Source organism: Alosa alosa, chromosome 23 (assembly GCF_017589495.1).
Source record: "Alosa alosa isolate M-15738 ecotype Scorff River chromosome 23, AALO_Geno_1.1, whole genome shotgun sequence".
NCBI classification, from domain to species: domain Eukaryota; kingdom Metazoa; phylum Chordata; class Actinopteri; order Clupeiformes; family Clupeidae; genus Alosa; species Alosa alosa.
In genome coordinates, this window is record NC_063211.1 from 18,335,706 (window position 1) to 18,360,538 (window position 24,833).

Sequence of the window (24,833 nt, forward strand, 5' to 3'; positions counted from 1 at the left end):
TTATCGGGACCATAGTAGGGCTTCATGTCTACCACATTTACATTATCCACCTTTACTTTGTCAGTCAACCAACGAACACGGTAATTTATGGGACCCAACTTTTTCTCTACCTTAACAGGCCCTGACCATCTGGGTGCAAGTTTGGCAGAGAACTTTGTGGAGGCAAAGTGGGTGTGTCCTAATCCAGACTAGGTCCCCGACTGGAAAGTGTACATCTTTGCACCGTGCATTATAGTACCTAGCTTGTCTAGCCTTGGCTACACTGACGTGTCTTTTTTTAACCTCGTTCATGAGCTGAGTGTGTGCGTGTAGTGTATGGTATGCAGGTGTGTCAGGAACAAGAGATTTGTGAATGAGACGCTCTAGGGGACCTTTGATGTTACGCCCAAGAGCTAACACAGCAGGGGTCACGCCAGTGGTCTCGTGGACTGCGGTGTTGATGGCCAGGCGGAACTCAGGCAGCCATCGGACCCAGTCTTGATGGTGGTCTTCAACATAGGACGCAATCATGGGCCTCAGAGTTCTATTGACCCGCTCTGTCAGATTGGTCTGGGGGTGGTATGCAGTGATGAGCTTCTGAGTCACGCCCCAGGATCCACAAAGGCTGGTCAACAGCTGGCTTGTGAATTGCGGACCGCGGTCAGAAACCAGAAAGGCTGGCACCCCCCAGCGGGTGAAGATATCATTCTTCAGGATCTGACACACCTTTGGGGTCTTGGCATCCTTCAGAGCAAAAAGCTCCACCCACTTGCTAAAGTAGTCAACAACGACCATAAGAGTTGAATTACAGGCTTTGCTGAATGGAAGGGGTCCCATGAAGTCCACGCCGATCATCTCACCCGGTGCCTTGACCTCTGTTGACTGGAGCAGACCAGCTGGCTTGACATTCGAAGCCTTGTACTGTTGGCACTTCTGGCAAGCACGGACATGGCTCCACACGTCTCTCCTAATGTCTGGCCACCATGCCACCTCTAGGATCTTAAGGAGCGTCTTCATCCTCCCCAAATGTCCACCGAATGGGCGGTCATGGAAGTATGTCAGAAATTCACTAATCATCACAGCAGTAATGACCATCTGGTAGTTATAACCACCATACTTGGAGGGTGATTTTGGCACAGCCACAGCCATGTTAGCCTCTTCAGACAGTTGGTCTCTTGGTTGAGGTGCACAGGACAGCGCATCTGGGACAACATTGGAGCAGCCCTTCTTATAGTGGACTCTGAAGGTAAATGACTGCAGCCGTAGTGTCCACCTTGTGAGCCGAGACGTTGTCTTGGGACAGTTGAATGCCCAGGCCAGCGTGCTGTGTTCCGTGAACACATCAAATGTGTCCCCTTCCAGATAATGGCGCCACTTCTCCACCGCCCACACCACTGCAAGGCACTCCTTCTCTGACGTGGAGTACCTCAGTTCAGGACCATGGAGAGCTCTTGAGACATAGGCGATAACCTGCTCTACACCCTCAATGGACTGGGTCAGGACTGCGCCTAGGCCAACGTCACTGGCATCACAATGAACTTGAAATGGCATGTGCAGCCTTGGCTGCGCGAGCACTGGTGGTGACTGCAAAAGGGCTTTGAGGTGTTGAAAAGCGTCTTGACACTGTGTAGTCCATTCCCAAGGGATGCCTTTTCTCTTGAGGTTGTTGAGCGGCGTTGCAATGTCTGCGAGTCTGAGGAGGAACTTGTGGTACCAGCCCACTAATCCCAAGAACCTCTGGAGGCTTTTGAGGTCAGTGGGTACTGGAGATGCTGCGATGGCGTCAACCTTGGCCGGATCCACTTCAACCCCTTTTGCCGAGACAGTGTGCCCCAGAAAGGTCAGCTCAGACTTGAAAAGATTTCATTACATTGAGCGTCAGATTGGCTTGATGCAATTTCTGAAACACGGCATCAAGGTCAAGCAGGTGTTGTTGCTGTGTCCTGGAAAAGACAATTATGTCGTCAATGTAAACAAAACAGATCTTGCCTTTTAAACTTTCAAGGACAGTTTCCATCAGTCGCTGGAAGGTGGCGCCGGCGTTGCGCAAACCGAAAGGCATCACCTTAAACTGAAAGGGACCTCGATGGGTGATCATGGCGGTCTTCTTTTTGCTGTCTTCACCCATGGTGACTTGCCAACAGCCACTCTGGAGATCCAATGAACTGAAGCACTTGGCCCCCTGCATGGACTCCAGGATTTCATGAACGAGCGGCATTGGATAGGTGTCATGGTGGGTCTTAGCATTGAGCCCCCTATAGTCCACACAAAAGCGGAGTGACCCGTCTTTCTTTGGGACTAAGACCACTGGGGAGGCCCAAGCCGATGAAGAGGGCTCAACGATGCCATGTTTCAACATCTTGTCAAGATGCTCATCAATGACCGCTTGCTTCTGTGGCGACACACGATAAGCTCTCTTCCGCACAGGTAGCTCATCAGTCGTCCAGATGTTGTGCTGGATGACGCTGGTAGTTCTAGTGGTCTCTGTCCAAACCGAGGACCATTTCTGCAGCAGTGGTTTGACCACCTCAGGTTGAGCATCCAGGAGTGGAGTTGAAGGTGGGCAGTCGCTGGAGTCTTCAACCACGGCTGCGTAGAAGTAAGCTGAAGGTTCTGGGTGCCTCCACCCCAGTGCGTCACGAGTTTTTTGGAGAAATGTATGTTCTTTTCCTCCCGGCATTACATATTTCCCAAGGTGTGGCTTCAAGGTGAGTTGGCTTGTACGCATGAAGTCTAGGCCCAACAGAAGAGGCATGCACAGCTGGTTATCCTCCAGGATGTACACATTCACAGTGTAATGGGCATCATTGAGAGTAAGAAGCAGGGTAGCTTTTCCAACTGCCTTACTTTCTTGCCCATTGGCCATGACAAACTTTTGATGTTCTTCACACAAAGCCTCACCTGTTTTTCTGATGATTGTTCCACAAAGTTCTGCACATCAAATGAGAATGTGCCGCCTGTGTCCAAGACAGCATCACCCTTCGAGCCACGGATCGCCAGAGGCACCACCAAAAGAGTTGGAGCACCCAGCACAGAGGCAAGATCAGCGCTTTGCCCACGGCCCTGTCCCTGGTCAGGCTTCTTGTCATGCCAGTTCTTTCTCGGGTTGCGCTCCGTAGGGTTGTTTTGCTGGACGCGGCTCCAGTAGTCTTTTGAGTTGCCCCAGTCTTTCTCAATCAAAGAGCCTACTTTCACCAGCTGTTCCACAGTAGACACAATGCCGCGCAGGCCGCTAGCCAGCTTTGGGTTGCATGCACTGAGGATGCGCCGCACAAGTTCATCTTCAGGCATGTCAGAACGCCACTTCAGACAGAGTGCACGGTGGTCATAGGCAAAGTCCCTCAGGCATTGCGTAGGTGCTTGGACACTTGCATGGATCTGATCCTCCATCTCAGACGGATAGTCAGAGGGCAGGAAGGCTTCAAGGAAAGCACTCTTGAACTGGACCCAGTTGGTGATCTTGCCACGTGCAGCTATCCACCAGCTTCGCGCCGGCCCCTTTAGAACAGAATTGATGGTGCCAATAAGCTCAATGTCAGACAGTGGTCGAAGCGTGAAGAAATTCTCACACTGGTCTATGAACTCAGTGACATCTTTTGAGCTTCTTGACTCCCCAAACTGGGGAAACTCCATTTTGATGGGTGGTTTGGCCTTGGCTGTGTGCACATATGTAATGGTGTCACCCTCTGCTGGAGTAAGAGTGGTGGGCACAAAGGTTGCATGGGTGGAGAAGGCAGAAGGCCCCCAGGCTGGACGATGTCTGCTGATAGCCCTTTTCACTTCCTCCTTCCACTGTTTATCCCTGCGCTCCAAACAAGCAACAACAGCGTAGTCAAATCTCAGCAGCTTCTCATCTACATAGTCGGTGGCCTGTTTCACTGCAGCTTCAATGGCAGCTCTCAGACCATCTTCTTTATTGAGGGTGCTGTCTACTGCTTCTTTGAGTCGGTTTTCTAAAGCCTCGATTTTGAACTGAAACTCCTATAGTTGTTCTGCCATTTCATCAGCCTCATCACCTAATTGGGCCTCCTCTTCCTCACTGTCAATATACAGGGTTTCTAATCGGGTGGCTAGCTCTGAAACTGCACTACGATTTGCCTAGTAGTGATGTGTTGGAAGCGGCCAGCATTGCCAGATGAGCTTGTTTCTTCAGCTAGAACAATCAGAGGGCTTGCATCACCAGTGCCACTACTCCCAGCTGGCCCCTGCTGGTTAGTCCCAGACATAGTGTAGGTGTAGAATAGTAATGCAACAGGGAAAATGTAATGAACTGATGTGAATGCACTATAATATACTGTAATGTAATGCAATGTATTGAATGCACTCTAGTAATGTTTGAAAACAATCAAAATGTGTATGTAATGCAAAAAAAAGATGTGTGAGTGTTTTCAATGGCCTAGCTACCTAGCTTACCTTATTAATACACTCAGCAAAATCCAATAGTTCAATGAACAAACAATTCGCACAATGTTTACACAATAGCTAGCACCAAATATAAGCAACAAAATATAAGCAACAGCTGCAATATAATAATAATAATGCGATCCAGATCCCCGTACGGGCCACCACTATAACAAATCGCCCTTATTCAAAAAGACTGATTGCCACTACGCATAAATAAGATTACGGGCGGATCCAATAAGCAGGAAATCGTGCTGGTTCAATGCAGATGAAGGCCGTTTAACTTAACTTAAACTGGCAAAATAATAAGAGTGATAAGAGTGTATATTACAGAAAGAAACCCAACATATGAGATTGATTCACTCTGTATTGTAATGCACGAACTCGCGGCCACTCGGCGCACAACTGAAGGCCCGACACATAATTAATAACAAAGTTTCACAATGCCCCATCTCACCATACACGCGCGTTAGCAAAAGGATCCTTTGCTTGCTTTAATCCAATGACTTCGGAAAAGAATGATAATCCACAGCGCTCGCGGATACAGAGGAAGAATCACGGTACGTTCAGCATGCAAGACCTCTAACGCGCGTTACTCCACACAGCCGGCTTCACACAGGTAACTCTCGGGGCGAGCGCTCTCCTCGCGCCTCCATTTAAAGAAAGTGCAATAAAAGTCACTCCTACCCAAAACGCGCGTCCAACAGTCAGCTGACATCAAATTTACATACATGGCATATTAAACAGAGAGAAAATACTAATACATTTTCATACAAACAACCATGTAAAAAGGTGATTTTGGCAACCTTTACAACGTGACATCCACAAGCACATTTGTTGACTTTGATCAAAATACCATGCATGTTTGAGATGTAAACATGTAACATGTAAAGTAAAAATGATATAAACCAAATATTGAAAACCCTAAATTAAGAGTTAATTTGAGAGTTAATTTGTCTATTACGAATCCATTAACACCCAAGTCTATTTCAAGTAGATATTTTAAAGGATGGACTGTATTGCTGTGACATTATTGTGATTGGACTGCACATTTTCTAGTACATATTGATTTTGAATATATGTTATTTTCTTTTTTAATATAATGGAGCTATTTAGTCATATTAGGCAACGATTGTGGAGCACAATGTGGAGCACCCATGAGTAGGATACTAGTATATTATAACCTTTCATACTTAGTGTCGTGCAGCAGTAACTCTGAAATTGGCTGGGACCAAAACAAGTTGGCTTGATTAGCAGTTAGTTAAACCTTTTGCTGGTGCCTAAATACATTCACCAGGAAGTTAACGTTACAACTCACTTTAGTGTCCACGCCATGTTACAGGACATTTGAGAGCACATGACTCAGTGCCCATCAGAACAAAGTTTTTCTTGACTGGACAACTGTGGCTGCTTATGGTGACAATATGAGACAGCTATTGATAGCTGTTTTGCAGTGGGAAGTAAACAAAGAAATCTATCAAACAATACAAACTGTAGGCGAATGGATCGTAGCTGGATTAGCCTACATCATCAGCTGGCTTGCTAAATATGCACTGTAAACAGAAGCTCTACTTTCTGAGGTGTGTACCTGCCTGGGATAATGTTAAGCAGCGTAAAAAAACTAGATAGGCTACATATATTGTTATGTAAATATGCAACCAGTTATTATGTGATACATAGCCCCATACAGTGTGAGTGTGTGAGTGTGTGTGTGTGTGTGTGTGTGTGTGTGTGTCTGCATGCTTGTGTTTATGTATTGCATATCCGATTGTCTTCCATGTGTGTTCACAGTGTTTCTCTCACCAATTATGTGCATCTCTGTCTCTCTGTGAGAGTGAGTGAGTGTGGTTGTAAATTTTATACATCTATGAATATGAATATGTACTGTATGAATGCATATTAACATGCAGGATGTGCATATACATGCCCTGAATGTTATATAGCATGTAGTGTGACGGCCTTTAAATGTATGCGTGTATGAGTAATTGATCATGCTGCATAAAGCATGCATACAGTATGCGCCCGTACCTGCTGGGGTTCCCTCCCACATCAGCCCCACTGCAAGCATCCTGCAGAGGGAGAGGAAATGAATAAATGGATGATTCGCCAATTAAGAAGTCACCCATGGATCTCTCTATCTCTCTCTCTCTCTCTCTCTCTCTCTCTCACACACACACACACACACACACACACACACACACACACACACACACACACACACACACACACACACACACACACACACACACACACACATACATACACACAGTGGTGGAAGTTAGGTTGTATCGGTGTTAATTAAGCAGTGGGCCGGTGCAATCAAAAGTCACAGCTGGTCCACATTTGCACCTGCCATTAAAGTTCTCTCTCTCTCTCTCCCTCTCTCTCTCTCTCCCTCTCTGTTCTGTGTGTTTTTTCTCTCTGTATTAGGGGAGTGGGGAGAACATAACTGTTGGTTTGAGTTTGACTATGCTGAATATGCTCTCTCTTTCTTGCACACACACAATGGTGGAATCAACAATTATCGCACTCTGATCGTCCTCTCCTGATCATCCACTCTGATCGTCCTCTCCTGATCATCCACTCCTGACCGTATCTCCACCACTGAGCCCTTCCACTGGTGGTTGTGATGAGCTAGGCCAAGGATACTTTCGATCGGAAAAATTAACCATAATTCATCAATATACGGGTGCCAAAATCTTAACATTAACGTTGACTGATATTTAGAAGACGCTTTTACCCAAAGCAACACAGACTCGCAATGGCAAGAATCGAACCTGGAGGCATTACCACCACTCCACCACGCCCTTTAAATCTTATTCTTATGTTATCGTAGAGCCACAATTGCAGTTACAACTATCAAATCACTGAGGGCAATGTTTGTTAAGAAATAATGGTTTTCATGAACACAAGTACTAGACATTTCTCTGGAGGCGGCACCAAATTTGATTGAGGCGGCCGCCTCTCAATTCTCAAGGCAGGAAAAGCCCTGTCTTTTTGGAACGGTCTGTGCTCCTGTGTCTGTCCACTCCCATTCGATTAGCCTTGGCCCTCTTTTCGTCCTCTTGCTCCTCTTCCTCGCAAAAAGGCATTCATCTGTTCTCTTTGCTTTATCTTGCTCTCCTTCCTCCCTGTCTGTTCCTTTCTCCAGAGCCAGTCACGTGCAACTCTAAAGACTTCATGTGCACTAATGGAGAGTGTATCTCGGCACGCTTCCGCTGTGATGGGGACTTTGACTGCGGGGACAACTCAGATGAGGTATTCCACTCAATACAGTTCCTTTCTGTTGATACAGTTTATTCTGTCTGATGTATAGTGCTGTAACACACGAATGTGGGGAGGTGGGGGGGTGGTATTAGAGGGGTATGTGGTATTGTGGTATTTTTCAAAGAAAGTCCAGTTGTCTATACTACCTTGAAATAACAATCTGACAACTTGTGTGTGTGTATGTGTGTGTGCGTGTGCCTTTATGTGTATGTAACATCCTCTTTACAGAAAGACTGTGTGAGCCATTGTTCGGCAGACCAGTTCCGTTGCCATAACAACCTGTGCATCTCCACCAAGTGGCTATGTGATGGTCAGGAGGACTGCAAGACAGGAGAGGACGAGCTCAACTGCCAGGGCACGGGTACGGGCACACACATTTACTTGGCTAGGTGGTCCAGAAGACCAGTAAGGAGGTCATGGGCCCTATGGAATGACATCCCAGACAGAGGTGGAAAACTCTTGAAAAGTCTTACAGCATATTTTTCAAACCATTAACTAAACCAGTTGATTCCTATTTGCACAACTCTTCATCCGGGTAGATCTGCTAAGTTATGAATTCATCTGTGTTTTAATTAATTGTTTAAATGCTTGTTGAGGTGGTGTTTAATCGACAACAAAAACTATGCAAACGGTGATATTTTTCCACGTTTGACCCCGTTTTTAAAAACTCCGGGCTGAACTTTTCTGAAAACTGACAGGTGTGCACAATGTTATTTTTGAAAACGGAGAGGGTGAAATGTCTATTTATGAAAATAGCCGGCCACGTGTAAACGTAGCCTAAGACTAGAGTATTCCCCCTTTCATCTTTTCAGGGTAGTGACTGTAATCATCAGTGGCACGTTTGATTTAATAAACCAACACTTGATTTAGCTTGTCAGGAACCTCACGCCACACTGAATCCATTGAGGACTGTGTGAAGCAGCATTACCCAAATTTTCATGCCAGCATATTTTCAAGCCAGCGGAGCTTGTGAACAGAGACTTGCAGGAGTGTATTCTGTCCTGCACCACTGTCCACTCCAGGAGGGTGCCAGTGACAGGCTGGACAGTAGAACAGCTGGGCTGGACAGTAGAACCACTGGGCTGGGCAGTAGTACCGCTGGCCTGAACAGTAGAGAGAGCTGGAGGGGGAAAGGTTTGATCAGGGAGAGAGGAAGAGCTTTGGCACCCACTGAACAGCACTTTCTAGAACATGCTGTATGGGATGGAGTTTTAAAATGGGAAAAAATAGGGATTGGCTTTACTGAAATGTTTTTTTTCTTTGTTTTTTTTTTTTTGTCCTCACTGATCATCCGTAATGCTGCTCAATGTACTATCATGTACTGTACAGTTAGTGACTAATGACAAAATCACTTAGTGGCTGTTTTTAGAGGCACCTACTGCGAAGAACTTCAGTGGTTCAGTCAGGAACACCCTGATCTCTGAACATTTCTAAGATTAGTCAGAGACTTTCTAATGAGGAGACACAGCACTCAAAAAATCCTCCATAGAAAGACATGGGGTTAGTTTGTAACACCAATATGGTGATTCATGCAGTTCTGCCCGAAATAGATGCCTGATAAGTGTCCAAAATATGATATGGCCACCGAGTGGAGGGACTTTGGATTATTGCTGGTGAATGTGGTGAAATAAACTGCCATTAATAATCCAGCGAGACAAGGGGACTAGAACACTGACTATCATGTAACAAGTTAAGTTAGTCAGTTAAAAATGATCAAATTCACTAACCTACTTAAGACACCACAAACTGTTTCTGTTTATCAAACCTTATAGTCCTCCTTCAGATGAAAGTGTGTGTGTGAGTGTGTTTGTGTGGGAGAAGCAGATCAATGCTGTTCTGAGGAGAAAATCAATAATCTTATCTTTTACTGTATCGATCGACTCCACTTCCTGTAGCATCCATGCCGTGCAAACCGTGACGTGTGGTTTGGAGTAATTTTCATGGAACCGCACTCTAAGGTTATCTTATTTCAAATAATTCATGTACTAACAGGACAAAAGAAAAGTGAAGCGCACAGCGGTGGTTTTATCCAGGGGGTCTGATAATCTTATTTTTAATAATCCTACAAGAAAAAGTATTAAAATGAAATCCATAACTGATCCAACCACACTACCCACCACCACCACCTCCAATTTGTTTGAAGTAGCTGGGTTCTATTTTTATTTTATTTTATTTGTTTCACTGGGGTCATTTGAGGGCAGGCATGTTTGTTGCAGCAGAGAAATTCATTCTGATGTTTGGGATTATGGAGAGACTATTTAAAAGCCCTCTTCCCTTTCCCTGTGGAACAGCCAGGCTCCAGAGTGGGCTGGAACTGCACCTGGGTGTGAAAAGCAGAGGAGAGCAGAGGAGAGGAGAGCAGAGGAGAGGAGAGGAGAGCAGAGGAGAGCAGAGGAGAGCAGAGGAGAGGAGAGGAGAGCAGAGAGCAGAGGAGAGAAGAGCATAGGAGAGCAGAGGAGAGCAAAGGAGAGGAGAGGAGAGAAGGTTTTATCTTGATGTTAATATTGATGTTTTAGAGAATGCTACAGAAGTGGTGTGTGGGACCCACGACGCCCCTCTCAGTGGAGTTTACATAAACATTTCTCCTCATCCGATTCACTGCTTAAGAAAATTCCATTACGTATTCCATCCCAATGCATTTTAAGCTATCCTAGGTACAATGTGCCAAAGTGATTCAGCTTACTTTTAAGTGCATACTGTTACACTTTACTAAACTTAGTCCTAAACTGAATATTCAGAACAACTTGTAACAGCATGAAGTTGTGTACTTAAGATTTTTAAGAAGTCAATATTGTCCCAAACATTTTTTCCCCAAATATTCTTATTTTTAACCTTTTAGTGTATTGACTGTAGTCATCAATTGTGTAAATTATGAATAATATTCATCTAGATAGCTTTCTACTTTTCACATTTTCGCGGTTTGCTGCATTTAGCTAGCCTGGCTAACGCCGAACCTCATCTTTTTGAGATGGGGTCTGGGAACTACACATTAATTTTCTCGTATTTGAAACGTGGTTTACAAATGCCCAGAGCCGCTACGAATGTCTATCAAATGCGTCTGTCGAAGCTCATAACCGCTTCGGTGTGTCGTCATCGTCTTGCTGTCCCCCCTCCGTTATGTGATTGGTTCCTTCGTTGAGGTGAAAATGAAGTCCATGGATTCCAGGCTGCCTAGCAGCGTGAATAAAATTGCGTGCGTAAGGCAGCATGGGGAAACCCAGGCTAACATTTAGCTTCTTTCTGTGTAAGAGCTCAGACAGCCATCCTGCTCTTCCCCAAACTGCACTGAGTCACCACTAGCAATGGGGGAGATTAAAAATGACTGAGTTGCAGCGGATTCAGTAATAGAAATAGGGCTTTCAGTAGAGCGCACACCTCCACCAATGGCCAACAGTTCCTTTAATTCTGCATCACACCAAGTAAGCGGAAACAAACTAATACCATATTTCTAAACATTAGCATAAGAAAAACAAGAAACTAAAATTGTGCAGGCACCCCATGTGTCAGATCCGCTTCAAAATTGAATGATTCCACTCTCCACCAAGTTTGAAAATTGGGCACATAGGTTAATCCTGCTAAAAAACCAACCTAGCAGCCAACTAACACAACTAACAAGTAACAAGTGGTATCCAAGAAGCATTTATTGCTTCCTCTTCAAAACCAGTGACATACTCTTCATACAGATATATGTCATGTAAACATCACAAATCCACAGACACCCAGCTAACACTCACCATCTTGTTGAGTCAGCTGGGCGGAATCTCTCTGTTAGTCTTCACTTGGATGGATCTTTGACAGTGAATATCATTTAGCTTCATAGCACTTCTTTCGCAGTTCTATTTAGTATTATGTGACAATTGTGACTTTCTGGCAGGTAAGAGTGTGTTAATTGCACTGTGTGTGTGTGTGTGTGTGTGTGTGTGTCTCCCCTTAGCATCTCCCTCCTGCTCGGTAAGCGAATATGTCTGCTCTAGCGGTGGGTGTGTGTCTGCCACGCTCAGGTGTGATGGCCACAATGACTGTTCAGACGGCTCTGACGAGGTAAGAGTCCCTACATGACAGATATGATTCCTACTGGTGTTCAGAGCATGTATCAGAGCTGCCCATGCTGGCCAGCTGTCATGGACGTGAACCACCTCACATCACAACTGAAATTCAGTTACTGAATGTGGGCAACTTAACCCCACAGTTATTTTGCTTTTTCTTCTAAATTAATGCTGAACCAAATCAGTTCATTTTATAATTGTGTCTGCCTCAAAATGCATTAGTGTGTGTACTAGGTTAACATCATTTTAGTAGGTTTAGTAGGCTAACCTCGACCAGCCAGTACAAAAGCTCCTCTTCTGCATTCCTGTGTTGGCCATCTCTCAGTTTGTTGTCCAGTGTCATCACGGTCATCTTTTGGCCAAGTGAAGCCAAATTTGCTGGGCAGTGTGCATGCAATACTCCCTCCATTATATATACAGCTTCAGCTATTGGTGTCCATATGGTTTATAAGCCTTTCATTGACCACTATTAAAACACATAGGCTATGAAATACTCCTTCGTTCTATTATGTTTTACTTCAGCAGTGGGTCTCCGTATGGTTTATGAACTTTTCTTTTCTCACTATTCTAATATGGCCAATCAGCCAAGTTGAGATCTGACTTGTTCCCCTGTTGAGAATCAGCAGTACTGACTACTTGAGAGGGACCTGTCCCCAGACAGATCTCATGGCAGCTCAACTTGCCTTTCATGTCTTTTCTCCACTTCCTCAGCCCAACCTGTAGCATTTACGCTGCCAATTCAACAGAGACTTTTCTAGAAAAAAAAAAACAAATAAAAACGGTGAGCAGCGGGGGCACAATAGGCTCGGAGGCGCCGGAGCGACGCATACGCAGCGTTTTGGGTCTCCAGCAGGGCTTTGGCTCTGCGTGTCCCGGCGGGGCGCGTTTTAATTAAAACCACGCTCGTAATTCAATGTCAGGAGTTCACCTGAGTGTTCCTAGCCTCTAATAAGCTCCATTAAAGTAGGCCTATTCTCCCAGGCCTCAGGAGAGATAGGTGTGGGCCGAGATGGGGGAGTCTGTTGCACAAGGCTGTAATGTAATATGTATGGAAAGCTATTTCCCAAGTGCTATAAGGCAGATGAACCTCTCTACCAGGGGAAAATGGGAGACTGCATTCACTCAGCCATTCAGATTATGTGCTCATAAATTCAACAGTTCTGGTTCCATAAAAATAGGCAGTAGACAGTGGGTGGTGGCACACACACAGATGGTGTCTGTGTTTTTGTGTGTGTTGTGTGTGTGTGTTGGAGAGGGATGGTTCTCTATGTGTGAACAGGTGGACTTTTGAAAGTGCAAAGGATTCAGTGTTTTCTTTAACTGTGTGTGTGTGTGTGTGTGTGTGTGTGTGTGTGTGCATCAGTGGACAACAAACAGGTGAACTCTGCCACATAATGTGAGTGAGCCAATTTGGCCGTTTGCTATTGGCAGTGAGCTGATTATATTTGAAAATGAAAGTTTGTTTAATTTTTTGTGTTTGCGTGCGTGTGTATATGTTCATGTGGAGATGTGTGTTTGTGTGTTTAACTCTCTGTGTGTGTGTGTGTGTGTGTGTGTGTGTGTGTGTGTGTCTGTGTGTGTGTTTGGCAGCTGGACTGTGCTCGTGAGTGCCAGGAAGATGAGTTCCTGTGCCGTAACCGTGCCCACTGTGTTCCGGCACGTTGGCGCTGCGATGGCATCTATGACTGCGTGGACCACAGCGACGAGGACAGCTGTGACCATGGTAACCCACATCCCATCTCTCTGCTGCTCACAACTGTTGCAGATATTCCAGCTGCTCCTAGACACTTTGCAAACACCCCAGTATGCCAGGAACTCTCTCTCTCTCTCTCTCTCTCTCTCTCTCTCTCTCTCTCTCTCTCTCTCCCTCTCTCTTTGCAACCACCCCTCTCTTTTCCTCGTTCCTCTCTATCTCTCTCTCCTCTCTCTCTCTCTCCCTCTGTGTCTCTCTGTCTCTGTCTGTCTGTCTCTGTCTCTCTCTCTCTCTCTCTCTCTCTCTGTCTGTCTCTCTCTCTCTCTCTCTCTCTCTCTCTGTCTTTCTCTCAGCTCCAGGCCAATCTGAGCAGTGTGTATGTCAACATGAGAGAGATCATTTGTTGTGTGTTCCACTGAAGCTGTGCTATGAAAAGCTTGATGTTGCCACTTGATGTTTTTCGACAAGCGAACGCATAAAAGGCATAATTCCTCTGTTTGGAGAAATTGCTGCCGCCGGTCGGATCATTTGGATGGTGGAGTCAGTCGTAATTCGCCCATGGGGTAGTGTGGCAGGTTTTTATTCATTTATTTTGTTTTCTGTCATCAAAGATTCAAGCACTTTTGCAGTTTTTGTGTGCGTGTGTGTGTGTGTCTCCCAAAGGTAGCTAGATTGCATCCACCATATTCAGTCTTGTGAGAGGCACGTGCTGGAGCATTGTGCCTGGACTAGAAACAGGAAAAATATATTTAATATGTGACATAGTGGTGTGATGATAGTGTATCGCTACCATGATCATGTAAAAGTGGTCTTAGGTACCTCGTGGTCATCTTCATGGAGATGGATTGTGAGGTCATAGAGCCTGGTACCATCACTAGTCAGTCATTAGCTTCTGCATGTGTGTAGTAGCGATATGCCATATTGTGTTGTCCATGAAATGCTGGGATACTGTATTTCCTCCCATGGCCATCCGGTGATACGAGCAATACAGTTGCTGGCATGTTTGCATACATTCAGTAATGTGGGTAGAACATGATTGAGCATGACGAAGGAGAGTGAGTCGCATCGATCGCTGATGTCTGTTTTTGCACGGCACTTAAGGCAGTAAGATGATGTGATTTGTGGCTAAGAGGTCACTGTTTACGTCCTGTTCTGTTTACTGTTTTCATATGGCCATTCATGATATGGTTTTATGGACGCAAAAACTACCATGAAATATTGTGATATAATTTGACCTACCACATCTTAAAACCTGGGGAGGTCCGTTTTGTTTTGTTTATTTTTTTGCAGTCCTCACCCTGGACGTTTTGGTTGTTTTATGGACATATTTGAAATGCCAGGTGCTAAATCTCTCCTTGTTTTTCTCACTTTCTCTACTTCTCTTTCTCTGTTATTCTGTGCAAATGGTTTGCTTGTCCATAGCTACGGCCCAAGGGGGAGCCTGGAGTTTGACCCGTGCACCTGAAACAAAGCCTTTCAAATGAGAAATAATCACAACCTGTTCCCATTCTTTCTCTCTGTGTGACCACTTATTGCATCTAGGTCAGAACTGTCCAGGAAAATAATTAGCTAGCCAGAGTTTTTCTTCTTCACTTTCCTTTCTCTCTCTCTCTCTCTCTCTCTCTATCTCTCTCCTTCTTTTCCTCTCCTCCTCTTCTACACACTTCTTGAGAAAAAGAAGCACAAAAACACAAATGAAAATAGGGCTGACATAGGACTGTGAAAGATTTCAAATATTTTAGATAGTTCCAGTTGCTTTCTTCTCCATTGAAAGAACTGCATCATTGATCATTGAGTACTTATAGTATTAAAACACCCTATTATCCTCTTGTTATTTAAGGGAAAACCAAGATCACCAGGTTGAAAAAGTTGCCTTTCTCTTCCTCTCTTTCTTGCCCTCTCTCTCTTCTTTTCAATCACTCTCTCCAGGCTGCAAGGAAAATATGTAGATTCTTTATCTCTCTTTATATTCATCTTTCTTCGCCTCTCCCAGTATTCTCTCTCTCTTTTCTTCTTTTTCTCTGTCTGCTTCTCTGCTTCTCCACTTTCATGGTCATGGTTGATTATAATGGGGCTATTTAAAAACCTTGAGGAGTCTCTCTCACTCTCTCTCTTTCTCTCTGCTGTCTCTTTCTCTATCAATTTCTCTCTCTCTCTCTCTCTCTCTCTCTCTCTCTCTCTCTCTCTCTCTCTCTCTCCTTCCATCCCTCTGTAATAACACTGGTGAAGTATGTGGAGCTTGTGGGGAAGCGATTAGGCCAGTGCGTGTATCTGTGTGTGTGTCTGTGTGTGTGTGTGTCTGTGTGTGTCTGTGTCTGTGTGTATCTGTGTGTGTGTGTCTGTGTGTGTGTGTCTGTGTGTGTGTGTGTGTGTCTGTGTCTGTGTGTGTGTGTGTGTGTGTGTGTGTGTGTGTGTGTGTGTGTGTGTGTGTGTGTGTGTGTGTGTGTGTCTGTGTGTGTCTGTGTCTGTGTGTATCTGTGTGTGTGTGTCTGTGTGTGTGTGTGTGTGTGTGTGTGTGTGTGTGTGTGTGTGTGTGTGTGTGTGTGTGTGTGTGTGTGTCCATGTGTGTGTGTCCATGAGCCGCTCTAATGAAGGCTCACTCTGTCTGCTCGCCACACCTGACGGAGCAGGAGGAGGAGGAGAGAGAAAATAACATAAGTGTCCATCTGTGCCCTTCCTTCCTCCCCCAGAGGAGCTGCCATAGCAGCAGCCGTCTGGCAGGTCACAGTGCAGCCGCAGGCCCTATGGGGCTCACTGGATGGTAGTTTTCTCTTCCCTTCCTGCCCTGCCACCTAAAGGAAACAGAGACAATGAAACCATTGTGTGTGAGTGTGTGTGTGTGTGTGTGTGTGTGTGTGTGTGTGTGTGTGTGTGTGTGTGTGTGTGTGTGTGTGTGTGTGTGTTTGTGTGTTAATGAAATCTGAATGTATTTTCTCTCTATATTTGTTTGTTTGTCTGTTCGTGTTTACTGTCTCCCCTGTAGGCGTGCATTTATGCCGCGCAGATGAGTTTATTTGCAACAACACACTATGCAAGCTCCATATCTGGGTGTGTGACGGCGAGGACGACTGTGGAGACAACTCCGATGAAGATGCAGAAATGTGTGGTAGGTGTTTGTGTGTCTGTGTGTGTGTGTCTGTGTGTGAGGAAATGTACATTTGTGTGTTTGGGGTTGTGTCTCGGTGTGTGTGTGTGTGTGTGTGTGTGTGTGTGTGTGGTGTGTGTGTCAGAGGAGATGTTACTGTGGATGTGGAGGGTCTCTATAATGCACCCCGCATTGGATATGCTAATCATAGTATATTAAACATGCTAGTGTTGGTCAGCCAGTGTACTGTGCAATTACAGCTGAATTAGAGCCCGGTGCTGCTTATGAAGTCCAGTGCTGACCCATGCTGCTTCCTCCTAGATGACTAATTGTTCAGCCTCAAATGAGCTATAAAGACCTCTGAAGGTAAAAGCTGCCAATCATCCCAGTGATTGAAACCAGGATGGAATTATTCACACTCATTGATGTCTTGACTCTTATCTGGTATTCAGAAAGAGAATAATTCACATCAGCGGGAAATTCCTCGATTAAAAATTCATTTCTTTTTGATTTTTTTGAGGGGGGTATTGGTGTGACATTCATCACACCTTGGATGAAGGCAGATCATTTTCTTTTCCATTTGAAGGCAGGGGTCATTTGGAGGTCGATAACCATCACTTACAGCCAGGTGGCCATCTGTGAGTGAAGCTTAAAGCTAAAATGTAGAAATTAAAATGGGTTTGATTCTATAGAATGATTGTGAAAATGTAATGAAGGTTCATCCAGGTGGTAAAAGGTGCATGAAGAACACCTCAAACAAAGAATGAAATTGTACAATGCACTTCTAACACTCACTGCCTCGTTGTCAAGAAGCATTACTACACACTCCTCTTTCAAGGTTATCAGAAACTAAATTTGTAATCTCTTTTTGCCTTGTTTGTTTTTCTTTGATTGTTTTTTGTTTGTTTGTTTGATTGTTCTCGTAGCCAAGCTGCCATGCCCTCCAAGCCGAGCTTTCCGCTGTAGGAACAGTCGAGTGTGCCTGCATCCCGAACAGCTCTGCAATGGAGCAGACGATTGTGGAGACAACTCAGATGAGGAAGAGTGTGGTAAGCACACTCGTGCACACACACACACACACACACACACATACACACACGCACACACACAATGTAAAAATGTGCTTGGGTGTGTTTGTTTCCCGAACAACTCTGCAGTGGGGTCGATTACGAGACAATTCTGATGAGGAAGGGTGTGGAGACACACACACACACACACGCACACAAAAACCAACCATGCAGGCCGCACACACACACACACACACACACACACTTGCAGTATGCTGTAAGAGTGGTTGGTTGTGTCTGCCTCCCAAGCATCTCTGCAATGGAGTCAATGACTGTGGAGGCAATTTGGATGAGAAAGAGTGTGGTGAGCAGAGATCTATCCCCAATGCCTTCCTCACACACACACACACACACACACACACACACACACACACACACACACACACACACACACAAAAACCACCCAGTGCTACCCTAAACCAGTAACAAGGAGCTCCAACCTATGTAGTATTTCAGGCATCCTCAGGGTTCTACACATGGATGATTCGGCCAGCAAGAGACACCTCTAAACCTGTAATGAGAGCTTCACCTACTGATCCACTCCACCCCATCCGGAGCCAGTTTAGGATTGATTTATAGTCTGTGTGGACAGGAATGCATTGAGCTACACCCACATTCTCCCAGCTGCGCTAAAATATCTTCTCTGAGTGCGATGGTGAATTCACCTAGCCTAATAGTTTCATGTTGTGTTGGAAAGTTATTACTTTTTCACCAGTTATTTCAGTTGGCATATATTTCCATGTGTCGCTGATTGTTAAAGTTTTCATAACTAAAAGGCGCTCATGGAGCACAGACCTTTACATGGCCAAATGCAGCCATTACAGTTTTTTTCAAATGCTTATACACTAAATCTTTGCTTGTCACACAATTTTCTAAACATGTCTTCCAAACATCATAACCCCACACCAAATCTGCAAAACCATACACTAATTCTCAGTGTTTGACTCAGTTTTCAATTGACTAAAACACATTTTGCAAAACACCACACACAATTTTCTACTTAACACACAAAAATCGAACAGGAAGTAACTTGATTTCATTTTTCAAACACAACCCATCAAAATGCCACACTTATTCACCAGTGCATCACTCTCTCTCCTCACATGTGAAAACACTCATTACTTGGCCCCAGCCGTGGCGCAACTGGCTGGGGCACCTGCACCGTACGCCGGCGACCCGGGTTCGATTCCCGCCCCGTGGTCCTTTCCGGATCCCACCCCGAGACTTTCTCCCACTTGCTTCCTGTCACTCTTCACTATATTTTCATTCTATGAATACAGTACATACACAACCCCAACCCCCCCACACACACACACATAAACACAGACACACACACTTTTCTTTGGAAAAAGCAAAGGCATTTGATAGTTGTCAGTCATTTCCGTCTTTGGCAAAATCAGCTTTTTCAGAACTCCATATACATCTTGTTGGCTGTAAAATACTGTATTTGCAACAGCAAATTATTTGCGAAAAATCACTATTTTTGGTTTCAATAATACTGTGTATTTCAACTTCTCTCTGTACCATAACTTTCACTCTTGTATGGAAATACATAAAGCCTATGAAAGACAGAAGAGCATTAGGTTTGAGTAACAGTGTGTACATGATGTATCCAAAATGTCATATTATGACAAAAGTGTTTGTAATGTGAGGCGGATGTTTGCTTTAAATATGTGTTTTGACATTTTGAATGTTGTGTGTCATTTTGCTGGAGATTTGAGGCATTTTGCATTTTGTGTGAGCAATTGTGTGTTTTGTGTGTGGAGTTTTGAAAAATAGACAGAGTTTTGAAAACGTGTGTAAACAATTGTAAAAAACTGTAACAACGAGTCTGAAAGTGGACCTAGGCTAAATATTTTTGAGCTGCTTAGTGATGAGTGTTCAGTTGGAGCTTATTGAAAATTCCTTGATTATTAGCGCGAAAACAAGCGAGAACAAATAACAGGCTAGGCTTCCAGACGGGATCGCTTTAGTTGGGATGATGTCATCATTGCAGCCCCACAGATGGCAGAAAGACACCGCCATCTGAAAGAACCTGAGTGCATGTGCAAGTGAAATTATTTAAAAGCAATCAGTAATTTGCATTAGACAGCAGTATTGTCTTTAAAAAAAAAGACATGTAGGCTAGTGTTACGCCTACATGAGTTAAGGGATAGCCTGCACACTGACAATAGCAGATGTCCATAAGCCTCTATCTAATGTAGCCTATATTCAGGTTAATTAAATATGTTGGTATAACATGAGGGTTAGATGTTTTCATTACCAAAGAAAAAATCTAATAATAATGGATTGAAAAGAGGTAATAATAGACCAGAGATGATTGAATAAAGACCACATATAAGAAAATGGACAACACATCAGGCCCTATCAACATCAACGTTTAGCCTCTAAAACAGATTGTCAACATTATAAACTGTAAAAAAAAATCAGTTTGCACTTTCAGGAACACATTGGATCAAATGTAGATAGATATCCGACATTAACGATGAGTTGCTATCCAAAATGTATCTTGCGTGTATGGCTATGTCTGTTTTGGCTGCATGCATGAAGGCCAACGTGAGGATTCTTTTTTCTCGGCACGAGGTGCTACTCAAAAAAAAAAAAAAACGTCAAGGTTGGCAGGTCTGCAGGAGTGCCATGCCATGCGTTTCAAAGGGGGTACAAGTGCGTGGCTTGTGTAGACTGTGAAACAATCCTTATAACACACTCCAAAGTCATGTGGGAACTCCAGAGAGCTTCAGGTTTTCGCAAAACTGCGTTTCTCCAAAGCAAAGTGTGGACGATGGTCTACGAAGTCGCCCCCCTACAAGCCGTTCAGCAAATCCCTCTATTGCACAGTGTTGCCAGGTTTCCGGTAAGTTCTCCACTGTGGACTGTGCCGGTTAAGAGGAGCAGAGGAGCTCCAGGGATTCGGTTTGATTGTCATATTACTGCATTAGCTCCAGTGTAGGAGCTGCTGTCATTTCCTCTTTAGTGTCAGACCTCAGAGAGTCGGCGCTTACTGGAGGAGGAAAAAACGGTTAAAGGAAGTAGCTTCAAACCCGAGAGAAAGCGAGGATGGAGAGGAGGGATCGGCTCATGAGAGAGGAAAAGAAAGAGAGAGAGGACATGTTGAAATGTCTGTTTCTGTTCTCACGCTCCTCTCCATCAGACGGATGAAAGATGCTAACACCGAGCGAGATTACACTCTGCTGATCGCAGGGCTGTCAGTGATTAGTGGAAGCAAAGTATCTGATAAGGCGGCTGTGTGTGTGTCTGTGTGTGTGTGTTTATGTCATCTCTGCCATTCACATTGTTTCTGCTCTTTTACTTTTTACTGTTTTTTTTTTTCTCTTCTCCTCCATCTGTCTTGTCCTGTGGTGGTGATGCTAGTGGTGGTGGTGGTGGCTGAAACAGTTTGCAGCTTTGCTGCCAGGGGCAATGTCTGCTTTGTTTAGGGGAAACGGTGCCTCTTGGTGGGCCATTAAGAATTAATGAGAGTCCACTCGGTCATTGTGGGAATTACAGTATAATGCTCTAGTCGCTCTCTCTCTCTCTCTCTCCTCTCTCTCTCTCTCTCTCTCTCTCTCTCTCTCTCTCTCTCTCATGTGTTTGTGTGTGGTCTCTCTCTCTTTCTCTCTCTCTGTAGAAAATGTGGTGCGTAGGCCGAGGCCATGCGGTAAGACTGAGTTCACCTGTAGTAACCACCGGTGCATCCCTGCCGAGCTGCAGTGCGACCTGTTTGACGACTGTGGGGATGGCGGCTCAGATGAACAAGAATGCAAAGCCTGTAAGCTCCTCTCCACAACAAACAAACCACAACGAAAATCTCACAGTGCAGAATAACATCACTCTATTTTATGTAATTTATATTAATCTTCATAATAGGCTAGACAATTAATATATATATATATATATATATATATATATATATATATATATATATATATATATATATATATATATATATATATATATATATATATGTATATATGTAAGTATAAGTATATATACTCTTTTGATCCCGTGAGGGAAATTTGGTCTCTGCATTTATCCCAATCCGTGAATTAGTGAAACACACTAAGCACACAGTGAACACACACTAATCCCAGTGCAGTGAGCTGCCTGCAACAACAGTGGCACTCGGGGAGCAGTGAGGGGTTAGGTGCCTTGCTCAAGGGCACTTCAGCCGTGCCTATATATATATATTGACTGAAGCTATCATATTATGCAAACTCGTGTGTGTGATGTGTACATTTTAATCCACTGTGAAACCTTGATTAACTCAACATGCTTATATTTGGGACACGCGTCTGTATGTCTGTATGTCACTTCTATTGACGTTCAAACGAAGCAGAGAGCTAGCTCGGTACTCCCTTCCCCTCCCTCCTGTGCAATTGAAACTCTCCTAAATGCGCATCTCGTTGGTTATTGGCTGGAATGCTGTTTGTTATGTTTCATGGTGCAGGTTGCACCAGTTTGTTTTTGTTGCTGTTTGCGGAGCTTGGGCTGTCTAGAGGGACTGCATTTTTTACAGTGTGTTCAGGGGACAAGTAGCTAGCGGATAGTGAGGAGATGTTTCATCACTTAGAGCACCTTTAATAACTTTCACACAAAGTTTTTCCTCAGCAAAGACACAAAATACTATTGATTGAACATTGATTATTTAAAGTAGTAGGAATAAGGACTGGCCGATATGGATCAGAATTCATATCCCAGTATTCATAGTTTAAATGGTGACGCAATATACCAGTATTTGTGATGAAATATGACTGTGATCATATAATGTGTTATATATATATATATGTGTGTGTGTGTCTGTGTGTGTGTGTGTGTGTGTGTGTGTGTGTATGTGTGTGGTAAATGTTCCATCTTTCTTTTAAAAGTCTCCATTTTGTGTGTTGTTGCTGAGGTCGGTCCAGGCGTAATCCATCCTGACACTCTGTGTGCCCATGTGTGCCCCGTATGCCTCGTGCGTCTCTGACTGGGCGGGCTTCCCTTTATGCGCTCTCTCTCTCTCTCTCTCTCTCTCTCTCTCTCTCTCTCTCTCTCTCTCTCTCTCTCTCTCTCTCTCTCTCTCTCTCTCTCTCTCTCTCTCTCTCTCTCTCTCTCTCCTAGTGGTCATGGAGGACGCGTGTCGTGGGAGAGCAAGCCTGTGTGGCGAGGACGCGGTCTGCAACCAATCACGGCCCAACTCGGTGTGCCAGTGCAAGGCAGGCTTTCAGAGGAACTTGAGGAGAAAACAATGCGAAGGTCTGAGGAGAGGGGGGCGAAGGAACTGGGATGGAGGGATGTGTGGAGAAGGAGAAGGGGAGAGAGAGAGAGAGACAGTGATAGAAAGAGTGGAGGAGAGGTGGTGGAATGGGGGAAAGTGAGGGACAAGGAGAGGTACATATGAGAAAGAAGGAGGGAGAGAGTGAAAGGTGAAAGGAGTGAGTAACCGAGAGTGTGGAAGGGGTGGAGGGAAAAGGAAGAGCTAGAGTAAAATGGAGAGAGAGAGAGAGAGACGGACGAACGAACGATGAGGGAGTGGAAGACTGATAGCATACTCGTTTTAAGAGTGTAGAGCCTAATCTAACATATGAGTCTGAGCTGCTTTGAAAAGCTATTTTCCCTGCACTCCTTTTCATTTGTAAAAATGCCTGCATGCCTTGAAGTGAACAGGCAGTGATGCAGTGAACCTCGAGCCAGATGAGAGACTGAGGGGGAGGGAGTTGACCGAGTGCTTTTAGAGGCCTATTTTAATGGAAATAAGGGCTCCCAGAAAGCACCTGAGGGAAATGGACAGATGCCAGAAGGTCAGAGTGTGGGCGGTCTGGATAGATGGGGAAACAATCCCTCTTTCTTTTTATCAAAAATGAATGTGTAAGAAAGTAGAAATTGCATCAAATTGAAAGTGATCTCCGGTTCACTCTATCTTCAAAAACCTCTTGAAGACCCAAACACAAACACTTAACTTGCACTTACCATGACCTCCTTTCTTATCCTGTCGGTCCCTCTTCACATCCTTACCCAACTTAACTTTGAACTTTGAACTTGATTTTGAACTGTTATTTTACTGATATACAAGGTAGTGACTATTGTCACCTATTAGCACAGTGCCTTGATTGCACCCTATTTTTTTACGGAAGTCACTTAGGACAACAGCATCAGCTACATGAATACATGTACTGTAACTGTAGCATAGCATTTGACTTGCCTCTCTGTTGCTCTTCCCCTGCAGAGGTCAATGAGTGCTTGGCCTTTGGCACATGTTCCCATTACTGCTACAACACTAAGGGCTCCTACAAGTGTACATGTGACAGGAACTTTAAAGAAATTGACGGCGAATGTGTCACCAAAGGTAAATGTGTCGCAAGCTCTTCTATTCTATTTTCTGTTGAGGGGTTCCTTAGTTATTATTAGCAGTGATCATACTATGACACATGAAAGAAACAGATATCAAACAGTATCTACTTAGTGTAAAAAGAACTCATGGCAACATAGAGTAACAATATCCCCATATTGATTCATATTTACACTTTGTTTTTATATGTGTGAGTTGTTAGTTTAGTTTAGACTTAAGAGTTCCTACATCTAAAGCGGAAAGCTTGCTAGTCGTCATGACAAAAGTGATATAGTACAAAATGCATCTGACACACAATCATGTCCATATTGACAGAGGTCTCTCTCTTTCTCTCTCTCTCTCTCTCTCTCTCTCTCTCTCTCTCTCTCTCTCTCTCTCTCTCTCTCTCTCTCTCTCTCCACATCGTTTCTCCTCATGTCATCAATTAGGGCCAGAGGACCAGGTGCTGTACATTGCTAACGACACGGAGATCCGCAGCTTTGTGTACCCATTCCATCACAGCCATGGCCACAAGCTGGTGGCCCGCATTGAGGACAGTGCGCGCATCATCGGCATGGACGCACTTTTCCACCGCCACACGTTTGTCTGGGCCACGCAGTTCAACCCAGGAGGCATCTTCTACCGCGACACCCAGGACCGCAGTCCCTCAAAGACCAGCAGTGGGATTGTTGTAAGTATGACAGCAACAACAACAACAACAACATATTGCATTTATTATTTATTTATTGTACAAATCCGCTTGGAGCTCCAGTGGAATTTTGATTTGCGGCGAGAATTCTTGGGCTAACCGTTGATGTGCAGTGAGAAAGGTTGGGAATAGGCCCTGCACTAAACTCCCAGCGTGGTAAACAAAATCGGATATTTCAGGCAGTAAAAGCCCCAGTAAGAACCAAACTAGATTTTGTTCAAATCTACACACCTATGGCTACTGAAAAATGTAAGGTTCATTTATCAAATGTTATTTTGAAGT

The 24,833-nt window shown here is 44.5% G+C and overlaps 1 protein-coding gene across 1 annotated transcript in view; it reads left to right on the forward strand.

Annotated features, from left to right (window-relative positions):
* Positions 1 to 24,833, forward strand: part of LOC125288217 (low-density lipoprotein receptor-related protein 1B-like) — a 271,541-nt gene that overhangs the window by 208,322 nt on the left and 38,386 nt on the right. Inside the window, 10 exon segments of the mRNA XM_048234393.1 lie at positions 7,532 to 7,638; positions 7,876 to 8,008; positions 11,582 to 11,688; positions 13,284 to 13,416; positions 16,370 to 16,492; positions 17,398 to 17,520; positions 21,167 to 21,307; positions 22,636 to 22,770; positions 23,741 to 23,860; positions 24,292 to 24,533. Of these exon segments, the coding sequence (XP_048090350.1) occupies positions 7,532 to 7,638; positions 7,876 to 8,008; positions 11,582 to 11,688; positions 13,284 to 13,416; positions 16,370 to 16,492; positions 17,398 to 17,520; positions 21,167 to 21,307; positions 22,636 to 22,770; positions 23,741 to 23,860; positions 24,292 to 24,533 (1,364 nt within the window).